This window comes from Leucopleurus acutus, assembly GCF_964270905.1.
Source record: "Leucopleurus acutus genome assembly, chromosome: 21".
Classification (NCBI taxonomy): domain Eukaryota; kingdom Metazoa; phylum Chordata; class Mammalia; order Artiodactyla; family Delphinidae; genus Leucopleurus; species Leucopleurus acutus.
In genome coordinates this window covers 30,300,436-30,322,095 of record NC_139163.1, presented here as the reverse complement: position 1 = coordinate 30,322,095, position 21,660 = coordinate 30,300,436, and the positions used below count along the sequence as shown (strand labels likewise).

The 21,660-nt window shown below is 37.7% G+C and overlaps 1 protein-coding gene across 2 annotated transcripts in view; it reads right to left on the bottom strand.

Annotated features, from left to right (window-relative positions):
* Positions 1-21,660, bottom strand: part of ADAM9 (ADAM metallopeptidase domain 9) — a 98,445-nt gene that overhangs the window by 7,075 nt on the left and 69,710 nt on the right. For both annotated transcript variants that reach the window (XM_082863719.1, XM_082863718.1), the window contains exons 17-20: positions 10,547-10,627; positions 10,204-10,309; positions 4,803-4,944; positions 3,054-3,141 (exon numbers count right to left, since the gene is read on the bottom strand). In XM_082863719.1, the coding sequence (XP_082719845.1) occupies positions 3,054-3,141; positions 4,803-4,944; positions 10,204-10,309; positions 10,547-10,627 (417 nt within the window). The remainder of the gene's footprint in view (positions 1-3,053; positions 3,142-4,802; positions 4,945-10,203; positions 10,310-10,546; positions 10,628-21,660) is intronic.

The following is a 21,660-nucleotide window of genomic DNA, read 5'->3' as shown; positions in this document are numbered from 1 at the left end:
ACCCTCTTATGGCCCCAGGACCAATGTGGCCGGGGAGGGAAGGGGGGGCCTTGGAGGGCATGGGACCGGCCTGGGAGCTCAGCAGGCTCCCTGGGCCCTAGTCAAAATTATTTTAAAATTCAAAAATAATGAAGTATTATCTTGGCCCTAATCAACTCCATTAGTTAAAAGGTAACATATTTCCTATGTCCATGTATTTTAAATAAAATCTTCCAAAAATGTGTTGCCAAACCTATACAGTACCTAACTGGTACTGTAAATGCCACTAATTTACAACCCTTGATTTTGATGTGGAAAACAGGGAACTTCTGTGCACTGCTGATGCAAATGTATAATAAATTGGTACAGCCACCATGGAAAACAGTATGGAGGTTCCTCAAAAAATTAAAAACACAACTACCATATGATCCAGCAATTCTATTTCTTGGTATTTATCCAAAGAAAACGAGAACACTAACTTGTAAAAATATCTGCACCCCCACGTTCATTGCAGCATTATTTATAACAGCCAACATGTGGAAGAGCCTAAGTGTCCATCTGTGGCATATATATATATATATATATATATATATATATATATATATAAAAGAATATTATTCAGCCACCAAACAAAAGGAAATCTTGCCATTTGTGACAACACGGATGGACTAGAGGGCATTCAGGCTAAGTGAAATAAGTCAGACAGGAAAAGACAAATACTGTATGATCTCACTTATATGTGGAATCTAAAAACAAACAAACCAAAAAATACCGAACTCTTAGATACAGAGAACAGATTGCAGAATGACATAGGCAGGAGAGGGAGATGGGTGAAAACAGATGAAGGTGGTCAGAAGGTACTAGTTTCCAGTCATAAGATGAATAAGTCCTGGGGATATAATGTACGGCATGGTGACTATAGTTAATAACACTGCATTGCATATTTGAAAGCTGTTAAGAGAGCAAACTTTAAAAGTTCTCATCACAAGAAAAAAAATTTGTAACTATGTGTGGTGATGGATGTTAACTAGACTTATTGTGGTGCTCATTTCCTACCATACACAAATATTGAATCATGTTGTATACCTGAAACTTATATGTTATGTCTATTATATCTCAATTTTTTTTTTTTTTAGATCTTGTTATGTATATCCCTTGAGGGGGAACCAGGACCCTGCCCCAAGGCTGCACTATTTTTTTAATAAATTTATTTATTTAATTTATGTATTATTTTTGGCTGTGTTGGATCTTCATCGCTGTGCGCGGGCTTTCTCTAGTTGCAGCAAGTGGGGCTTCTCTTGTTGCGGAGCACAGGGTCTAGGTGTGCAGGCTTCAGTAGTTGTGGCATGCGTGCTCAGTAGTTGTGGCGCACAGGCTTAGTTGCTGCGAGGCATGTGGGATCTTCCCGGACCAGGGCTCGAACCCGTGTCCCCTGCATTGGCAGGCGGATTCTTAACCACTAGACCACTAGGGAAGCCCACATCTCAATTTTTTAAAAAGTAGAATAGTGGTTGCTAGGGTGTGGGGGATGAGGACTTATTGCTTCATGGGTACAGAGTTTCTGTTTGGGGTAATGAAAAAGTTTTAGAAATAGGTAGCAGCGATGATTGCACAACATTGTGAATGTAATTAATGCCACTGAATTGTATACTTAAAAATGGTCAAAATGGCAACCTTTATGGCATGTATATTTTACCACAATAAAAAAGGAAAAAAATATGTCAAAGACGAAAAAGAACACATATATAATTTCTAACTTGGATATGTAGGGACTGTGTGATCGTCCTATATATGTAGTGATATGGAAAAATCTCTGAGATATATGGTTAAGGGGGAAAAAGGGCATAACAAGTTTTGTTTCTTTTTTATAAAGGAAAAGGGAGAAGAACTGGGAGATTCCATATGTATCCTTCCATATTAGAAGGATATCTAATCATCTTACCTCCACATAACTGGAAAGACTTTAAAAGTCTGACAGTACCAAGTGTTGGCAAAGATGTAGTTTGACAGGAATGCTCATACACCACTGACAGTACATCACCCAATGGTGTAACCTTTTTGGAAAACAATTTGGCAGTTTCCAGTAAATATTCACATATCTTTCAACCCAGCAATTTAATTCCTGTATGCCCCTAGATCAGAGCTCTCTAACAGAATTTTCTACAATGATGGAAACAATCTATGTCTGTGGTGTCCCTACAATAGTGGCCACATATGATCTATCGAGCGTTTAAAATGTCAATGAGGAATGGAATTCTTAATTTTATTTAATTTAAAATGAAATTTAAATAGCCACATGTGGATAGTAACCACTGTACTAGTACAGTCCTAGAACTCACACATGTGCATGAGAAACATATAGAATGTTTACCTTAGCTTTGTTCATAGTAATGAACAAATGGAAACTAGTAATAGAAAAATGGATTTTTAAACTGTGTGGTATTTATGTAACGTAATATCAATAGTGAAAATGAATGCATTAGAGCTACACGTATTGCTAGGGACAAATCACAAAGCAATGTTAAAGGAAAAAGCAAGTTGTAGATATATGTGTAAGATAGCAAGCAAAACATATAATGTTTAAAAGCAGATAAAGTAATATTATATATTTCTTAGGGATATATGCATATTAGAAAAAGTATATCATTATCCCAGTATTCCCTAATACACTCCCAAGGACAGTGATTACTGGTCCCACTGCTGAGACAACTAGGCCTATTATTCCAGGAGCTCAGCACCAGATCTTCAGTAACATGCCCTGGGGAAGCCAGGCATTAAAAACAGAAGGATAGCAGACATAGGAGAAAACAGTGATAGCATAAATCCCACGTCATTTCCCAAGCTTGGTTTCAAGGCAAGACATTCTCAATGACTAGATGTTTTCTCCCATCTCCTCTGAGCCATGGACCCTGTTGGTATTCCATTAACTAACCCAGAGGCCACCTATAGACCACACTCCTAAATTCTTTGGAAATTATCTATGTTTATTCCTATATGATGTAACAATTCTTTTAATCTTTAAAACTTTGATATCATAATATAGTAAAGAAAAAGAATTTTTCATTTAAACTTACAACTTCTCTGGGAGGAGCCACTGAAGAAGCATGTCCAGGAACACTCACTGGCTGTCTAGAAACTTTTGCTTGATTTTTGCCATCTGACCTGAAAGATACAATTACTTTTGAGCTAAATTAAGATTAAAACATTTCTACATGATATATTACATAGACCTTGCATTTTCCCAAGTACAGAACAATGTTGTTGGTAGTGGTGGTGATGATGATCATGAAGACAACTAAAATTTTTACGGCATTTTTATTAGCTTTCACCCAGTTTTAATCCTTAGAGTACTAGAAAGTTTTATTAACCTCATTTTACAATTAAATAAACTGAAATTCTAAGAAATTATGTAGTTTGGTCAATTGGGCCAGTGTTCTCCAACTTCTCTCCTCAAGTCTTCCTGAAATCAGAGAGGAGTAAAAGCATATTCCTAGGTTTGAAGTCGTCACTCTGAATATTAGGAAGTCCAAGAGGAGCAAACAAGCTGGCTGGAAAGATGTCAGCTAAGATTTAGACATGCTTAAATGATAGTGAGTCAGCTAGGTAGAAGTGTATAGGAGATAGCTATTGCTATGGAACTAAAATTTCAGAGATGCAGACTGGGGAATTATCTACAGGGATTGGTCAGTCTGAAGTTAAGAAAAAGGGTAGAAACATAAATCTGGGGAAGTCCCTGGCAGTCCAGTGGTTAGGACTTGGCGCTTCTACTGCTGTGGCCTGGGTTCAACCCCTATTCAGGGAACTAAGATCCCGCCAAGCCAAGTGCTTGGCCAAGTGCAGTGTGGCCAAAGAAAAGGGTGGGCGAGGGTGCTACGCCTCAATAAATTATAGTTTTTAAAAAAAGAAATATAAATCTGTTTTAGAATACATTAAGAAAAATAAAGCTAACATCAGGATACTCTAGGAAAACATTATACAGTAAGTGAGGTAAGTTAGAAATAGGGCAATGAAGTAAAGTGAGCAATCGAGGCACGATTTGAACATTTTGGACCATTATCATAAGAAAGATTAGGTATTAAGTAATTACATTGTGCTATGGGTTTTATTTGTTAGTATTTCCTCATTTAATCCTCACATCAACCCGAAGAGATAGGCAATATCATTATTCCCATTTTAAAGGAAGTAAACCAATGCTCAGAAACTTTTTTTATTATTCCAGTTCATAATTCTAGCAAATGACAAACTGGAACTTGAACTTAGATCTGACTACAAGGCACAGGCTAATATATGCTACATTCCAATGCCAACATGTTAGAAGTGATCGCTGAGAGACAGTTGTATAACAGTCCAACACACAGACTAGAAATATCAGCTGTCTGAATTATGACAGCCCTTTCTTCCATCAAAGCTTATTTCTTAAAAGCTGATGATTCACAAAATCTGTTTTCAAAACAGACTCGAAGAACACTTTTCCTATGAGAACTGATACTTGAAATAGACATGGATGAAAATTTTTTAACGAAGCCCAAATCAGAAGTTGTAGTCCAATTACTCCACTATCAGAAATCAAAGTCAAGTAAAATGAATCCTTGCAGCCATTTTCAGTAGCATACAGGCTGGTCACCATAATCCTTTCCCCTCACCATTATAATAGGTGGCTGAGTCACCACTGCCCTTTAACTCCTGCTAATCATGTCAAAAGAATGGAGAGATAACTTAGAACCCTATTTTTAAACCAGCTTCTATGATATGACTATCATCATTAATAATTATTATACTTTAAAATTTTTAATATGAATTTAAAAGAAAAATAATCTAAGTACTCATATGTTTGTGATCTCTTCCTTCTGCAGTAGCTTTTCTGTAGCTGGTCTCTCTTAATGAAGACAAAAGCAGCCAATGCAGTAAGAGGAACAATGACGAAGAAGAACACCAGAAGTCCATCCCTCAAGGCGGTATTCTTTTCTACAGAGAAGGATTTTACATTAATGATCATTAAATTAGAAGTTAACTCATATTAACTAGAACATACTAGATGATGATATGTTTTACATTAATTTTCACATTGTTCAAAAGTCACACTGATATAAACTGAAATATATTGAGAAGTCTTGTTCACTCCTCATGCTCACCCACTTCATTTTTGCCTCCCTGAAGATAACCACTTTTATTAATTTCTTATATAAGCTTACAGTATTTCTTCATGTAAATATAAGCAAGAACAAAATATGTCCTATTGTTAACCCTTTCTTACACAAAAGGTAGCATGGCATAAATGCTATTCCACACATTACTTTTATCACTTAGCTATACTACATATCTTCCCAAACTATACATACAGCACCACCTCATTTTCTATACAGCTATACAAAACTCCATTGCAAGGATGTCCTGTAGTTTATTCAGTCAGTAAGTACCCTACTAATACTTTTATTTTTCCAATCTTCGCTGTTACAAAAAAAATGTTACAATGAATAACCTTGTACATATGTCATATCATTTTGGTGCAGGTATATCTGTAGAATAATTTCCCAAAAGTAGAATTGCTGTATCAGAAGGTGAATGCATTCATCATTTTTTTTAAGGCACTACAAACCTGTCTACCACAGTGATGGTTACAAGTTAGCAAGCCATATATTCAGACTATAATTCAAAAAGGTACATGCACCCCTATATTCATAACAGCACTATTCACAATACCCAAGACATGGAAACAACCTAAATGTCCGTTGACAGATGAATGGATAAAGAAGATGTGGTACATATATATATAATGGAATACTACTCAGCCATAAAAAAGAATGAAATAATGCCATTTACAGCCACATGGATGGACCTAGAGATTACCCTACCAATTAAAGTAAGTCAGATAGAGAAAGACAAATACCATATGGTATCACTTATATGCAGAATCTAAAATATGACACAAATGAACTTACCTACGAAACAGAAACAGACTTACAGCCATAGAGAACAGACTTGTAGTTGCCAAGAGGAATGGGGGGAGGGAGGGGGATGGATTGGGAGTGTGGGATTAGCGGATGCAAACTATTATATATAGAATGGATAAACAACAAGGTCCTACTACTATATAGCACAGGAAACTATATTCAATATCCTGTCATCAACCATAATGGAAAAGAACATGGAAAAGAATGTATATACATGTATCACTGAATCACTTTGCTGTACAGCAGAAATTAACACAACATTGTAAATCAACTATACTTCAATAAAATAAATTTCTTTTAAAAGTTAGAAGGCCAGCCAGCAATATACAAGAATTCCTCACAGCCTCACCTATAGAGTCAAACTTCTGCATGTTTGCCAACCTGGAAGGTGAAAAACTATATCTTTTATGATTTTAATTTGCATTTCTCTTTTTATACTATGATTTGAGCAACTTTTCATGTTTAAGGAAACATTGTATTTCTTTTTCTTCTCAGTCCTTTGACTTTTTCTGTTGGTCTATTGTTTTTTTTTCTTCTCAGTTTCTAAAAGCCTTTATATGTTAGGGAGAATAGTTTTATCTGTATGTGAGTTGGAAATACTTTCCCCATTTTGTCATTTGTCTTATGGTACAATGCTTTTTCTCCATGCATAAGTTTATTGTTCTGAGGTAGCTGAATTTATCAATCTTATTTTTTATGGCTTATGGATTTAAAGTCATATTATAATTTTAAAAATTCATTAATTAACATTAATTTTGTCTGTTTCATGTTCTTTAGTGAAAGAATATAGTAAATATGAACACGAGTGGTAAACAGTGAAATTATCCTCATAGTTTTAAATTTGTAAAAGTACCAAAACTTTCTGTTCCAAAAGTTATATGAAACACTCAACCCAATTAAAAATAAAAATATGAAAAATTAAAGCAAGCTTGATGTATCAGTTTATACTCACTAATAAGTAGACAAAATTTAAATTAAAGCATCCAACACTGGCCAGGTTATGTTAAAATTGGTACCTTCATACTGTCAGTGGCATTACACAACTTCATTTGGAATTTTTATCAAGAATCATAAAAAAAAAAAACCTGTAGGCTTCCCTGCATAAAAAATCATATCTAGGGCTTCCCTGGTGGCACAGTGGTGGTTAAGAATCTGCCTGCCAATGCAGGGGACACAGGTTCGAGCCCTGGTCCGGGAAGATCCCACATGCCACAGAGCAACTAAGCCCATGCACCACAACTACTGAGCCTGTGCTCTAGAGCCCATGAGCCACAACTACTGAGCCCATGTGCCACAACTACTGAAGCCCATGCGCCTTGAGCCTGTGCTCCACAATAAGAGAAGCCACCGCAGTGAGAAGCCTGCGCACCGCAACGAAGAGTAGCCCCCTCTCGCCGCAACTAGAGAAAGCCCGCAGGCAGCAATGAAGACCCAATGTAGCCAAAAATTTTAAGAAATTAAAAAATAAAATAAATTAAATTAATTAAAAATAAAGAATCATAAAAAGGATTATACCTTTCAATCTAATAATACCATAACTGGCAATTTATACTTCAATTGGGAAAAATGCATGAGTATTAAGATGTACACTACAATGTTATCAATGTGTATCGAAAACTTAGAAACAACCTAATGTCAAATAATTAGACAACAGCTAAGTCAAGTTATGACACATCCATCAATGGAATGATACACAGCCATTAACATCCATAGTTCTGACTTCCGCTTCTAGACAAGATGCAGTAATAAGGACCAGATTTATCCTGTCAGCTATAACAACCAGAAAACCAGGCAAAATACATGAAGCAATGGTTTTCATGGCATTGGACATAAGGCAATAAAGAACAATGATCCCTGAGAGACAGAAAGCAAATAAGGTGAGCTTTACAACAATCTCAGTTTGCTGCCTAGAGAAAGTTAACAGACTGTGATGAGGGGTGTGGGAATCCAAGCAAAACCAAGTGGTCTTCTCGAGTTGAGGAATGCACGCTAGTTGTCTGAGGAAGAAGCCAAGACAACTAGAGTTCACAGGCAAAGTACCAGAAGGGAGGCAGCTGCACAGATAGAACTTGAAAGATCTGCAAAGGGTTCCCCTCAAATACTCAGTTGAGTACTGATCAGTGTATGCATGTAAGGAAACCACCTGAAGCCAGAGAAAGAATCACCTGAAAGGATTAGTGGGAATAAACCCAAGAACTCACACAGGACTGGAAAGAATACCTGTTCCTGCCATTTCCAGTGGAAAACTCCATAGTTAATGGCATTGAGTAGAATAAACAGAAGGGGTTTGCCTCAGTAATGGGGCAAAATCAGCCCTAGGCTAAATGCTGCTCAGGTCCCCCCAGAAGAGCTTTAAAAAAAGATTCAAAAGAACCGTACTACATCCATGTAGCTTAAGCCCACTTAAGCTTAAGCCCAAAGTTCAGCAATAGAAATTCAAAAACACCTAATATACAACAGGCAAAATTCACAATTTCTGGCATTCAGTAAAAACATTAGAAGGCATGCAAAGAAGCAGAAAAATATGACCCAAAATGAGGAGAAAATCAATCAATCAAAACTAAGAAATGATACAGATGATAGAATTAGTAGACAAGGACATTAGAAATTATTATAAATGTATTCTACATGTTCAAGAAGATAAGTAAAGATTGAACATGCTGTGTAGAGACATGAGGAAGGAAAGAAGGAAGGAAGGGAGGGAGGGAGGAACGGAGAAAGAGAGAGTAGAAGGGAGGGAGAGAGAGAGGGAGGGAGGGAAGGAGGGATGGAGGGAGGGAGGAAGGAAGGAAGGAAAGCAGGCAAAGAAAAGAGAGAGGGAAAGAAAGAAGGAGTGAGAGAGAAAGAAAACGAAAGGAAAAGGGAGGGAGAAATAGAACTTACAGCGATAAAAACTTCAATGTCTAAGATAAACAATACACTGGATGGAATTAATGGCAGATCAGACATCACAGAAGAAGAGTGAACTTGAAGAATAACAATAGAAACTATTCAAAGTTAAACACAAAGAATAAAGAATTTTTAAAAATCAAGGCAAATCACTGAGATGTGAAAGAACTCCAAGTAGCCAAATATACACGTAATGGGAGTCCCTGAGGGAGAGGAAAAAGAAGGAAAAGGGAAGAAAAAATATTTGAGGAAATAATGACCAAAATTTTTCCAAATTTGAAGAAAACTATAAAAGCACAAATCCAAAAAGTTTAAGAAATCCCAAGCACACCAAGGCACATTATAATCAAATACTAAAAATGAGAGATAAAGAGATAATCTTATGAGCAACCAGAGGGTAAAAAAGAGACACACTATAAACAGAAAACAAACAAAAAAAGATGATGGCAGATTTCTCAGGAAAAACAGTGCAAGTCAAAAGACAACATAGGAACATCTGTGAAGAAGTAAAAGGGGGGGAAAAAACTGTCACCTTAGAATTCTTTACCCAGTCATCATTCCAGAAGGAAGGCAAAATACTTTTTCAGATATACAAAGGTAAAAGTATTTGTCACCAGCAGAAATGTGAAAAGAAGACCTTCAAGCAGAAATTGAATGATGCCAGATGGAAATCTGACTTTACACAAAAAAATGAAGAGCACCAGAAATGGTAACTATGTGGGTAAATATAAAGACCTTTTCTATTATTTAAATTTCTTTTAAAAATAATCAACTGTTTAAAGCAAAAATAATCACAATGTATTATAGGTTTATAACATATGTAGTATGATGACAATAGCACAAAAGCTGAGAGGAGAGAAATGGAAGGATCCTGAAATGGCACAGTATCACATGAAGGGAGACTGTGATAGAAAAATATCAATGTGGTAGATTTAAACCCAAACATATCAATAATCAAATTAAATATAATTGGCCAAAACAACTCAATTAAAAGGCAGAGATGGGCTTCCCTGGTGGCGCAGTGGTTGAGAGTCCGCCTGCCGATGCAGCGGACACGGGTTCATGCCCAGGTCCGGGAAGACCCCACATGCCGCGGAGCGGCTGGGCCCGTGAGCCATGGCCGCTGGGCCTGCGCGTCCAGAGCCCGTGCTCTGCAACGGGAGAGGCCACAACAGTGACAGGCCTGCGTACCGCAAAAAAAAAAAAAAGGCAGAGATGGGCAGAATGGATTAGACCCAGCTATAGGCCACCTACAGGAAACCAACTTTAAATATAAAGACACAAATAGATTAACGGATGTGGAAGCGAGGGCAAGGGACAAGGATGCCCCACTTTTGACATGGGCCACTGAGAGACCACATTAACTTCCCTCCACGTTACTTGCCATTGTATGCAGGTCCACTATCCACACTTCCTCCGTACCCTGTAGCCTCACAATAGGGGGGAGCCCAGCCGCTGTCACAGTGACAATTCTTATTGCTGTTACATACCTTCAAAACAAAACACCACTTTTGTTAATTGTGAATGTTGCTCTACATGATGAACTCAAGAATAGAAACCAAGAGAAAAGACTAAATTCATGCAAATCCATAGACACTGTTTAAGAATGAACAATTTATCAGGTATCTAAATTCCCCAATATCTAAAAATCTAAGAAGTCTTACAGAGAATCCTCACTAAGAATTCTCATTACTTTCATGAACAAACCAAAAGAGGCTATTACCTACCCCATGTCCATGACACTTTTTCTGAATATCACAGTCATAATTCAGAACAGACGCATTTACACATTGGAAATTTCTACAGATCTGAAAAAAAAAGAAGTAATGAGTAAAGAAAACTTGAACACATTAATAAACGAGCCAGAAAAAAACAGACCTGGGTGTAGATTATTTCATAGGTGAATTCTTTCACACTTTTCAGGAATAGTTAATTCCCATATCACATATTTGAAAATTTAGAAAAATAAGTGAAATTAACTAATTTAGATAGAACTAATGATCAGAGATGACACAAAGGCCAAAAACAAAGATAAAACTATAATCTTTCCTTCCATACATATATAGATGTGAAATTCAAAGTAAAACATTCACAAATGGATTTTTTTCAAGTCAGAGATGATCCCACTACTACAGAAAATGATCAATGATAGGAAATCTGTTACTATAATACCTTACATAAATTGTCATTATTAAAATAAATATCAAAAAAGCATTTGAGGGCTTCCCTGGTGGCGCAGTGGTTGAGAGTCCGCCTGCCGATGCAGGGGATATGGGTTCGTGCCCCGGTCCGGGAGGATCCCACATGCCGCAGAGCGGCTGGGCCCGTGAGCCATGGCCGCTGAGCTTGCGCATCCGGAGCCTGTGCTCCGCAACGGGAGAGGCCACAGCAGTGAGAGGCCCGTGTACCGCAAAAAAAAAAAAAAAAAAAAGCATTTGATAAAATTTGACACTCACGTTAATTTTTAAAATTCTTTCCAAAATAAGAATAAAAGGATACTCTGTGACAAGACAAAACCTGTCTTCCAATATCATGACTAATTATGAAACTAATTCATATACAGACATTCTTTTTAAGAGACAAAATTGAAATGATTCCATGATATTTTAATTTTTTATGGCAAAACAAATGACAAACTGGAAAAAAATATTTACAACAGACATAACTATCAGTTAATATTCTTTATATATGAGGAGCCTGTAAAAACAATAACAAAGATAACCCAACAGAAAAACAGCAAGATATGAATATGGACTAAGCAGAATAAATGAATATGAATATGAATATGGCCTGTAAGATTTCTGCTGAGAAATCCACTGATAGCCTTGTGCAGTTTCCTTTGTAAGTTGCAAGTTTCCGTTTTCTTGCTGCATTTTCTTTAATTCTTTTTCTTTAATTTTTGACAGATTTACTATAATGTGTCTTGAAGAAGATCTCTCAGTTGAACTTGTCTGATGACCCATTTGCTTCGCGAACTTGGATATCCAATTCTCTCCTCAGCTTTGGGAAGTTCTCAGCCATCATTCTGTTAAATGAGCTTTCTGCCCCTTTCTCCCTAGTTTACTCTGGAACTCAATAATTCACAAATTGCTTCCTTTGATGTTATGCCATAGATCACATCAGCTTCCTTCATGCTTTTTCATTCTTCTGTTATTCTTTTCCTCTGAATGGATCATTTCAAAGTTCCTATCTTCCAGCTCACAGATTCTTTCTTCTGCTTCATGCATTCTAAGGTTGATGCTATTATATTTTTTTTCATTTCATCCATTATATTCTTCAGCTCCAGAATTTGTTTGGTTCTTTTTTTATGATTTTTATCTCTTTGTTAAACTTGTCATTTTGTTCATGCATTGCTTTCCTGATCTCATTAAATTGTCTTTTCTATGTTCATTGAGCATCCTTCAAACAGCTATTTGAATTCTTTATTGGTACATTACAGATCATCATGTCTTTGGGATCAGTTACTGGAAGATTACTGTGATCCTTTGGTGTTGTCATCTTTGCTTGACTTTTCATGTTCCTGGAAGTTCTGCATTACTCTCTTCACATCTGAAGTAGCAGTCAACTCCTCCAGTCTTTACTAACTACCTTTATGAGAGAAATACCTTCTTTCAGTCCTGCTAGGGATTCTGAGGCTTTCCCAGATTCTCTAGGACATGCCCGCTCCATACTTCTTGCTCCCTCTTAGGGAAGAATTCTTAAGCCTATTCTCTTCTCTCAATCCTGCAACATACCAAGCCAAGTGCTGACAACCCTTTCCAAAGCTGGAGCTCAAATCTGCGTTCCCTCTCTGGCCAGCAGCTTCTAGCTGGCTCTCTGCACATGCTCACTAGCTGTCTGCAAAAGCTCACTCTTGCACCACTGTTGGGAGGGCATGTAGAGTGCTGGCCACAGGGTGAAGGGTGTCTGGGTAAGGCATGCAGCAAGCTGGAGGTGCCTGTTGGCCACTTGAGGGGATCTGCAGGCAAAGCATCCCCAGACGCTCATGGGTGGGCTTCTTGATGGAGTCCACCTCACAGTAGGATCTGCATTCCTTTAATATCCTCTGAGAGTCTTAAGTGCCACTCTCCCAGCCTCTTCTCACCTCCCAGTCACTTAAAAGCCTGGGAATGTTATTATCATGGAAGTTCCTCCACAAGGAAACAATAAAGAAGGGAATAAATATCCCTTGCCAACAATTAGGACAAAACACTGTTGATTTCAAAGCGAGTTACTAAGAGTGTATTTTCCTTCTTATATAGCTTTTGTTTTTACTACAGCTAATACTTGTCTTTCTTCTTATACAACTGGCCTTTGTCATATCAGTATTCAATCTCTTCACAGAAAAAAAAAAGAAAGTTCTCATGTCCTTTCCTCTTTCAAGTTCCCTCTTTCTCTAGAAACCTCCCTGCAGGGTCCACTTGCTCCAATCTAAATTGATTACTCTACTGGCCTGGTACATAGCTGCAATTTTAGAATTTCTCTTTGACGTTCTTCTGTGTCCTAGACTATAATTCTCTTTTTGGTGTACTTCCTCATTTGTTAGAACATTGTGTTAGATGATTTCCTAAGACAGGATAAATAAAGATAAATTTTCTGAAAAGAAAATTTGAAACGATACATTGTCTTAAAATGTTTTTATTGTGCTCTCTCACTTCATTGCTACTTTGGCTGTGTATAGAATTCTAGGTTGAGAATCTTTCGGAAACATGAATGTGTTGCTCCCTTGGTTTCCAGATTTCAATTCTCAATCTCATCCCTTTATATGTGACCTTTGTTTGTTTTGGGGGGGCCAGGGGTTTGTCTCTGGAAGCTATTCCTCACAAGTACTCTGACACAAGTTCGCTTCACTGTTTTCTTTCTCTAAATTAGAGATTTAAATTAGTTGGATTTTAAAATCTTTAGTTGATCCTTGCAGGCTTTTAGCTTCTCTCTCATTTTTCTGTTTCAGTCTTTTTGTTCAGCTTCCTCATAGAATTGTCCAAGTTTATGTAACAATCCATCTATAGTCCAGTTATACATGCATGAAGGAGAACAGTATACTAGGGTTAGGACAGGGAGACAGATATCTCCTAGGAGGATGACCAAATAATATCAAAAATCTTATCTTCTCATCTCCAACCTGTTCCCAGGGGAACAGGCAACTGGTTGCTGATGCTTTGTTGACAAGACAGGAGAAGCAGACAGACAGAAGAGCTAGCCTCTCCGTTGGTAGAATAAATTTAAGTTCATTTTCAATACCATGCCTCCCTCCACCAACCCCTCTCAGCTATAACCACTGTTTCCAAATCACCAATCTGTTTAGGGTTCTGCCAGACTAAGATACAGGCTCTTTGTTCACACCCTTTCAGTCTGCACTGTAAGTTGTAGGTCCCACTACTCAGTCAAACTATCAATACTTTCTCTCCTCTTTCAGTTTCAAAACGTGTTGAAGTTTTTATCTACTGATGAAATCTCATATACTTCAAACTTTGGAATCTATTCCCTAATTTGTTTCTTTATATTTTGAGAGATATTGGCAAGGCAAACAGGATAAATGAATATTACAATCCACCATCTTTTACAGATTTCTTTTCCAATTCACTCTGAACTTCATAACTTGTAATAACTGACTGTGATGATTACTTTTATGTGTCCACCTATATGAGACAGAGGGCGCCAGGAGCCATGGGTCCAGGAATGAAGGGGTGGAAGTGCAGTGGCACCATTTACTATTTCTCCTTGTGACCCACTAGCAAAATGTTTGCTTACTGCTCCAGGACCTTATGCTCTGTTAGCCTAGAAGTCTTAGCTCTAAAGGGAGTTATGCTTCCATCAGGAGACACAACAGTGACGCCACTGAACTGGAAGTTAAGACTTCCAGTTAAGTTCATGCCTCTGAATAAACAAAGAAGGGAGTTACTGTAGGCTGGGGTGACTGATTCTGACTCCCAAGGGGAAATTGGACTGCTACTCCACAATGGTAGTAAGGAAGAGTATGTCTGGAATACAGGAGATCCCTTAGGGCATTTCTTAATATTATCACACCCTGTGAAAAAGACCAATAGAAAACTACAACAACCCAATCCTGGCAGGACTACTAATAGCCCAGAGCCTTCAGGAATGAAGGTTTAGGGCATCCTGCCAAGTAAAGAACCATAATCAGCTGAGGTCCTTGCTGAAGGCAAAGAGAATACAGAATTAGTAGGGAAGAAGGTAGTTAAAAATAGCAGCTATAACTATATTACAGAAACAAAAACTGTAATTATCATGAGTATTTCCTCCTTATTTTGTTATGATATGCTTGTGTGTATATGTGTATCAAATATCTTTTTCTTCTCTCTCTTAGTCCCTTAGGTAACTCACAATGTATTGACTTTAAGTATTGTTAACTTTACATCACAGGATTTAAGTTACAGGATATTAAGAAAAGTAAACAATGGCCAAAGATTTTATCTCCTCTTCGAAGTAGTGCATTTTCGGTTGTAAGCAGGATACAATGGTTGTACACAGTTTTTCTACCATGTTAGGCAGAATTATGACTGTGCTATTGTCTTCAAGATTGTTTTGAAGATTGTTTTCGTCTTGGAGATTATGTATGGTTTAAGGAGATGCATATGGACACCAAGCTGACAAGGTGTGGACCTGTGATGGTTAATTTCATGTATCAACTTGACTGGGCCACAGAGTGCCTAGATATTTGATCTAATATTATTCTAGATGTTTCTGTGGGATGTTTTTGGATGTGCTTAATACATAAGTTGATCAAATGAGTAAAGCAGATTGTCCGTGTGTTGGTCTCGTCCAATCAGTTAATGGCCTGAATAAAATGAAAAGGCTGACCCTCCTCCAAATAAGAGAGAATTTCTCCTACCTGCCTGCCCTCTAGGTGGACATTGGTTTTTTCCTGCCTCTGGACTCAAACCGAATCATAACTCTTTCTGGGACTCAAACCCGCTAGCCTTTGAACTGGAACTACACCATCAGCTCTTCTGGGTCTCCAACTTGCCCACTGAGATCTTGGGATTTCTTATCTTCCGTAATTGTGTAAGCTAATTCCTCATAAAAAGCCTTATATATATAAACACACACACACACACACACACACACACACACACACGCCCTTTTGGTTCTGTTTCTCTGGAGAACCCTGACCAATATTTCTTCCTTATGCCCAAACCAAGAATAAGCAACCCAAAACAACTGAAATGTACCAATATCGAGGTAAACCAGCCTTTAGCACACGGAGTACAAGGCACGACTCAACAGCAAAAGCTACGTGGGCAATGAGGCAGGAATGACTATCCAACTTCAATTAACTAAAGTCCATTCTAGTGGCTGTCTGTTACAGACTCAGTGATTGTGTTCCCCTCAAAATTCATATGTTGAGGCCCTAATCCACATGTGATGGTATCTAAAGATGTGTAATTAAGGTTTGTTGAAGTCATGATGGTGAAGCCTTGGTCCAATGGGATTAGTGCCCTTATATGAAGAGACACTAGAAAGGAGATACTCATGTTTGTGCCTAATGAGATCCTGAACTGGTGCTACACTCAGCTCCAGACCCTCAAGCCACAGTCAGGAAGCAGCCCAGCATGTCCAAGGACCTGGCTGGGGACATGCACATCCATGCCTCAAGAACTAGGCCTACAGACTTCAGTTTTGGCTGTGGAATCTGAAACAGCTCTGGGATTTCATTCCAGCCAATCTCAGTCACAGTCCTGGGGTAGTCCTGCCCATCCAGGGACCCAATTAATGAACAGACAGCAGCCCTCTTAGGTACCTGATGAGAGCCCCACCCATCTATGCAACTGGTAATAGACCTGCTGTTTAAGGACCCAACTGTGGACCCTGAGGCAGACCCCTGTCCTGGGGCCACCTCCTGAAAAAGGTACTGGAGGAAGTTCAGTCCACCCAGGGACCAGTTAGCACCCATGCCCTACCAAGTCTGTGATAAAAAGTTCACCAACTGCAGGCCCTGCTGCACATCCAGAAACAGCTTTGTAACCAGCTCCAAACCAGGCAGACTGAGATCCCAGAGGTAATCCCATCAGCACACAGAACAGACAGGAGGTGTTTACCAGCTGAAACCAGTCTGTAAAGACTGGTGCTCCTTCAAATGCACAGGCACCAATGCAAGATTACATGGAAGAATCAAGCAAATATGACAACACCAAAAGAAACTAATAAAGTTCCAATAAATGACCCCAAAGAATGAAGATCTATAGTTTGCCTGATAAAGAACTCAAAATAATCATCATTAAGGAACTGAATGAAATGGGAGAGAACACAGGTAGCCAACCCAGCAAAATCAGGAAAACAATGAATGAACATAATGAGAAGTTTAATAAAGAAATAGGAACTGGTAAAAGTAACCAAAAAGAAACCCTACAGAAGAATACAATGACAGAAATGAAAAATTCAGCAGAGAGCTTCAACAACCAACTTAATCACCCAGGAGAAAGAATCAGTGAACTCAAAGACAGATCACTTGAAATTAGCCCATTAGAGAAACAAAAAGAAAAAAAGAATAAAAAAGAGTGAAGAAAGCCAATGTGAATTACAGGACACCATCAAGGAAACAAACATTCGCATCATGGGAGTCCCAGAAAGAGAAGGAAGAAAGGGGCAGAAAGAAAATTTAAAGAATTAATAGCAGGGACTTCCTGGTGGTGCAGGGATTAAGAATCCGCCTGCCAATGCAGGGGACGCAGGTTCAATCCCTGGTCTGGGAAGATCCCACATGCTGCGAAGCAACTAAGCCCGTGTGCCACAACTACTGAGTTTGCATTCTAGAGCCCGTGAGCCACAACTACTGAGCCTGCACTCTAGAGCCCATGAGCCACAACTACTGAGCCCGCTCACCACAACTATTGAAGCCTGCGTGCCTACAGCCCATGCTCCACAGCAAGCCACCGCAATGAGAAGCCCGCACACTGCAATGAGTAGCCCCCACTCGCCGCAACTAGAGAAAGCCTGCACACAGCAACGAAGACCCAATGCAGCCAAAAATTAAAAAAAAAAAAAAAAAAAGAATTAATAGCAAAAAACTTCTGAAACCTTGGGAGAATATGGACATTCAGGTACAGGAAGCTCACAGGACCCCAAGCAAGGTCAACCCAAAGAAGATTGCTCTGAGACACATTATAATCAATAATCAAAATGTTAAAAGTTAAAGACAAGGAGAGAATTTTAAAAGTAGCAAGAGAAAAATGACTCATCCCATATTAGGGAAATCCACCAGCAGCCCAGTATGGCTATCAGTGGATTTTTCTAAAGAAACCTTGCAAGCCAAGAGAGATTGAGATGATATATTCAATGTACTGAGTGAAAAAAATTGCCAACCACAAGTACTAACCTGTCCTTCTGAAATGTAAAGTTAAAGACATTCCCAGACAAACAAAGCTAGGGGATTTCATCACCACTAGACCTGCCTTACAAGAAATGATAAAGAGACTTCTTCAAGTTGAAATGAAAGGACACTAAGTAACAATATGAAAACGTAAAAAACTATAAAACTCATTGGTAAAGGTAAATATATAGTCAAAATCAGAATATTCTAATACTGTAATGATGGTGTGTAAATCATTTTATGTCGAGTATAAAAGTTTTTTAAAAAAATCAAAAATAACTAAAGGTATAATATTGTTTTGGATATGTCTCCTCAGGGAAGGAAAACAAATGGAACTACAGCAAACTAAAAAGCTTTTGCATAGCAAAGGAAACCATCAACAAAATGAAAAGGTCATCTACTGAATGGGAGAGATATTTGCAAATGATATACCTGATAAGGGGTAAACTATCCAAAATACACATACACACACACACACACACACACAAAACTCGTATAACTCAACATCCAAAAAACAAACCACCTGATTTAAAAATGAGAAGAGAATCTGAATAGACATTTTTCCAAAGAAGACATTCAGATGGCCAACAGGCATCACATAAAAAGATGCTCAACATCACTAATCATCAGGGAAACGGGCAAATCAAAACCACAATGAGATATTACCTCACACCTGTCAGAACAGCTATTATCGAAAAGACAATAAATGACAAGTGTTGCCAAGGATGTGGAGAAAAAGGAACTCCTGTGCACTGTTGGTGAGAATATAAATTGGTGCAGCTGCTATGGAAAACAATATGGAGGTCCCTCAAAAAATTAACAATAGAACTATTATATGACCCAGAAGTTTCACTTCTGGGTAGTTTTACAAATAAAACGAAAACACTAATTTAAAAGACATAGGCACCCCTATGTTCATATGCACACACACGCACACATACACATGCATACAATGAAATATTACTCAGCCATAATAAGAATGTTGCAACAACGCGGATGGACCCAGAGGGTATTATGCGAAGTGGAATAACTCAGACAGAGAAAGACAAATACCATATGATTTTACTTACATGTGTAATCTAAAAACCAAAACAAATGAACAAACATAACAAAGTAGAAACAGAGTCACTGATAAAGAGAACAAATAGGTGGTTGCCAGAGGGGAAGAAGGTGGGGGAATGAGTGAAATACGTGAGGGAAATTAAGAGACACAAACTCCAAATGAGGCATGGGAATGAAATGTACAGCAAGGGGAATATAGTCAATAATAACATAATATATTTGTATGGTGACGGTAACCAGAGCTATCATGCTGATAATTTCGTAACAATTGAAAATATTGCATCACCCTGTTGTGCGCTAGGAACTAACATAGTTTTGTAGGTCAACTATACTTCAAAACACAAACAGACAAACTCATAGAAAAAGAGATCAGATTTGTGGTTACCAGAGGTGGGGTTCGGGGGAGAGAGAACTGGATGAAGGGGGTCAAAAGGTACAAATTCTAGTTATAAGATAAGGAAGTACTAGGGATGAATGTACAACACGATTAATGTAATGAACACTGCTGTGTGTTACATATGAAAGTTGTTACAAGAGTAAACCCTAAGAGTTCTCACCACAAGAAGAAAGTATTTCTTTAATTTTGTATCTATATGAGATGATGGGTGTTCACTAAACTTACTCTGATAATCATTTTATGATGTATGTAAGTCAAACCATTATGCTGTACACCCTAAACATATACAGTGCTGTACGTCAATTATATCTCAATAAAAATGGAAGAAAAAATGATGAAAAAAATAACTATAGGTACAATAATTTGTTAATGGATGCACAATATAAAAAGATGTAAAGTATGACATCAATAGCATAAAATACAAGGAAAGGAGAAGTAAAAGTGTAGAGCTGTGTATATAATTGAAGGTAAGTTGTTATCAGCTTAAAATAGACTGTTATAGCTATAAAATATTTTATGTAAGCCTCACGGTAACCACAAAGGGAAAAAACTTAAACACAAAAGATAAAGAGAAAGGAATTAAAACATGCACTACAAAAAAATTAATCACAAAAGAAGACAGAGAGGGGCAAAAGAACTAAAAAACAGTCAACAAACACTTAACAAATTGACAGGCAGTAGGTCTTTATCTATCAATAATTAAATACTTTAAACATAAATGAACTAAATTCCCATATCAAAAGACACAAAGTGGTTGAATGGATTAAAAAATCAAGATCTAACAATATGTTGCCAACAAGAGACTCACTTTAGCTTTACGGACATACATAGGTTGAAAGTAAAGAGATGGAAAATGGTATTCTATGCAAATGGTAACCAAAAGAGAGCAGAAGTAGCTACACTTACATCACATATAATAGACTTTCAGTCAAAATCAATCACAAGAGACAAAGAAGGTCATTGCATAGTGATAAAGGGGTCAATTCATCAAGAGGATATAACAATTATAAGTATATATACACCCTACATTGGAGCATCTAATATTTAATGCAAATAACAGGACTAAAGGGAGAAATAGACAACAATATAATAATAGTATAGGGGACTTCAGTTTTAATATTGGATGGATGATCCAGACAGAAATGTAATAAGGAAACAGACCTGAAGAACACTACAGACCAAAATGGACCAAAAGACATAGAACATTCCATGCAACAGCAGCAGAATACATATTTGGTATTCTGCATGTATCCATTCCACAAGATAAATCATATGCTGGGCCACAGAGCAAGACTTAAGAAGATTGAAATCCCATCTGGTCTCTATCTTGACCACAGTGGTATAATTAGAAATCAGTAACAGAAAGAAAACTGGAAAATTCACAAAAATATGGAAATTAAACAACACATCCCCGAACAACCAATCCTGCCATTTGCAACAACATGGATGGACCTTCAGGGCATTCAGACTAAGAGAAATAAGTCTGATAGAGAAAGAAAAATACCATATGATCTCACTTATATGTGGAATCTTTTAAAAAGCTGAACTCAGAGACAGAGAGTGGAAGGGTGGTTGCCAGGGGCCAGGGAAGGGGAGAAATGGGGAGTCACTGGTCAAAGGGTACAAACTTCCAGTTATAAGATGAACAAGTCCTGAGGATCTAATATTCATCATGGTGATTATAGTGAACAATACTGTATTATATACTTGAAAGTTGGTAATAAGAGAATAAATCTTAAATGTTCTCACCACAAAAAAAGTTCTATTTATGTGAGGTGACAGATGTGTTAACTAACCTTATTGCAGTAATTATTTCACAATATATATGTGTATCAAATCATCACATTGTGTACCTTAAACTTACACAATGTTACATATTGATTGTATCTCAATAAAGCTGGGCTTGGCGGGGGTGGGCGGAGAGGGGATCAACAAGGGAGAAGAAGAAATGGAAGATACAGGAAAAGAACTACAGGGACATTATCTCAGATTCTGGGTTCCAAAGCTCTTTATTTGATTCTGTGGTTTGAATCAGTAAATTTCCTGCTATGCTTTAATTCAGTTTTAGCTGA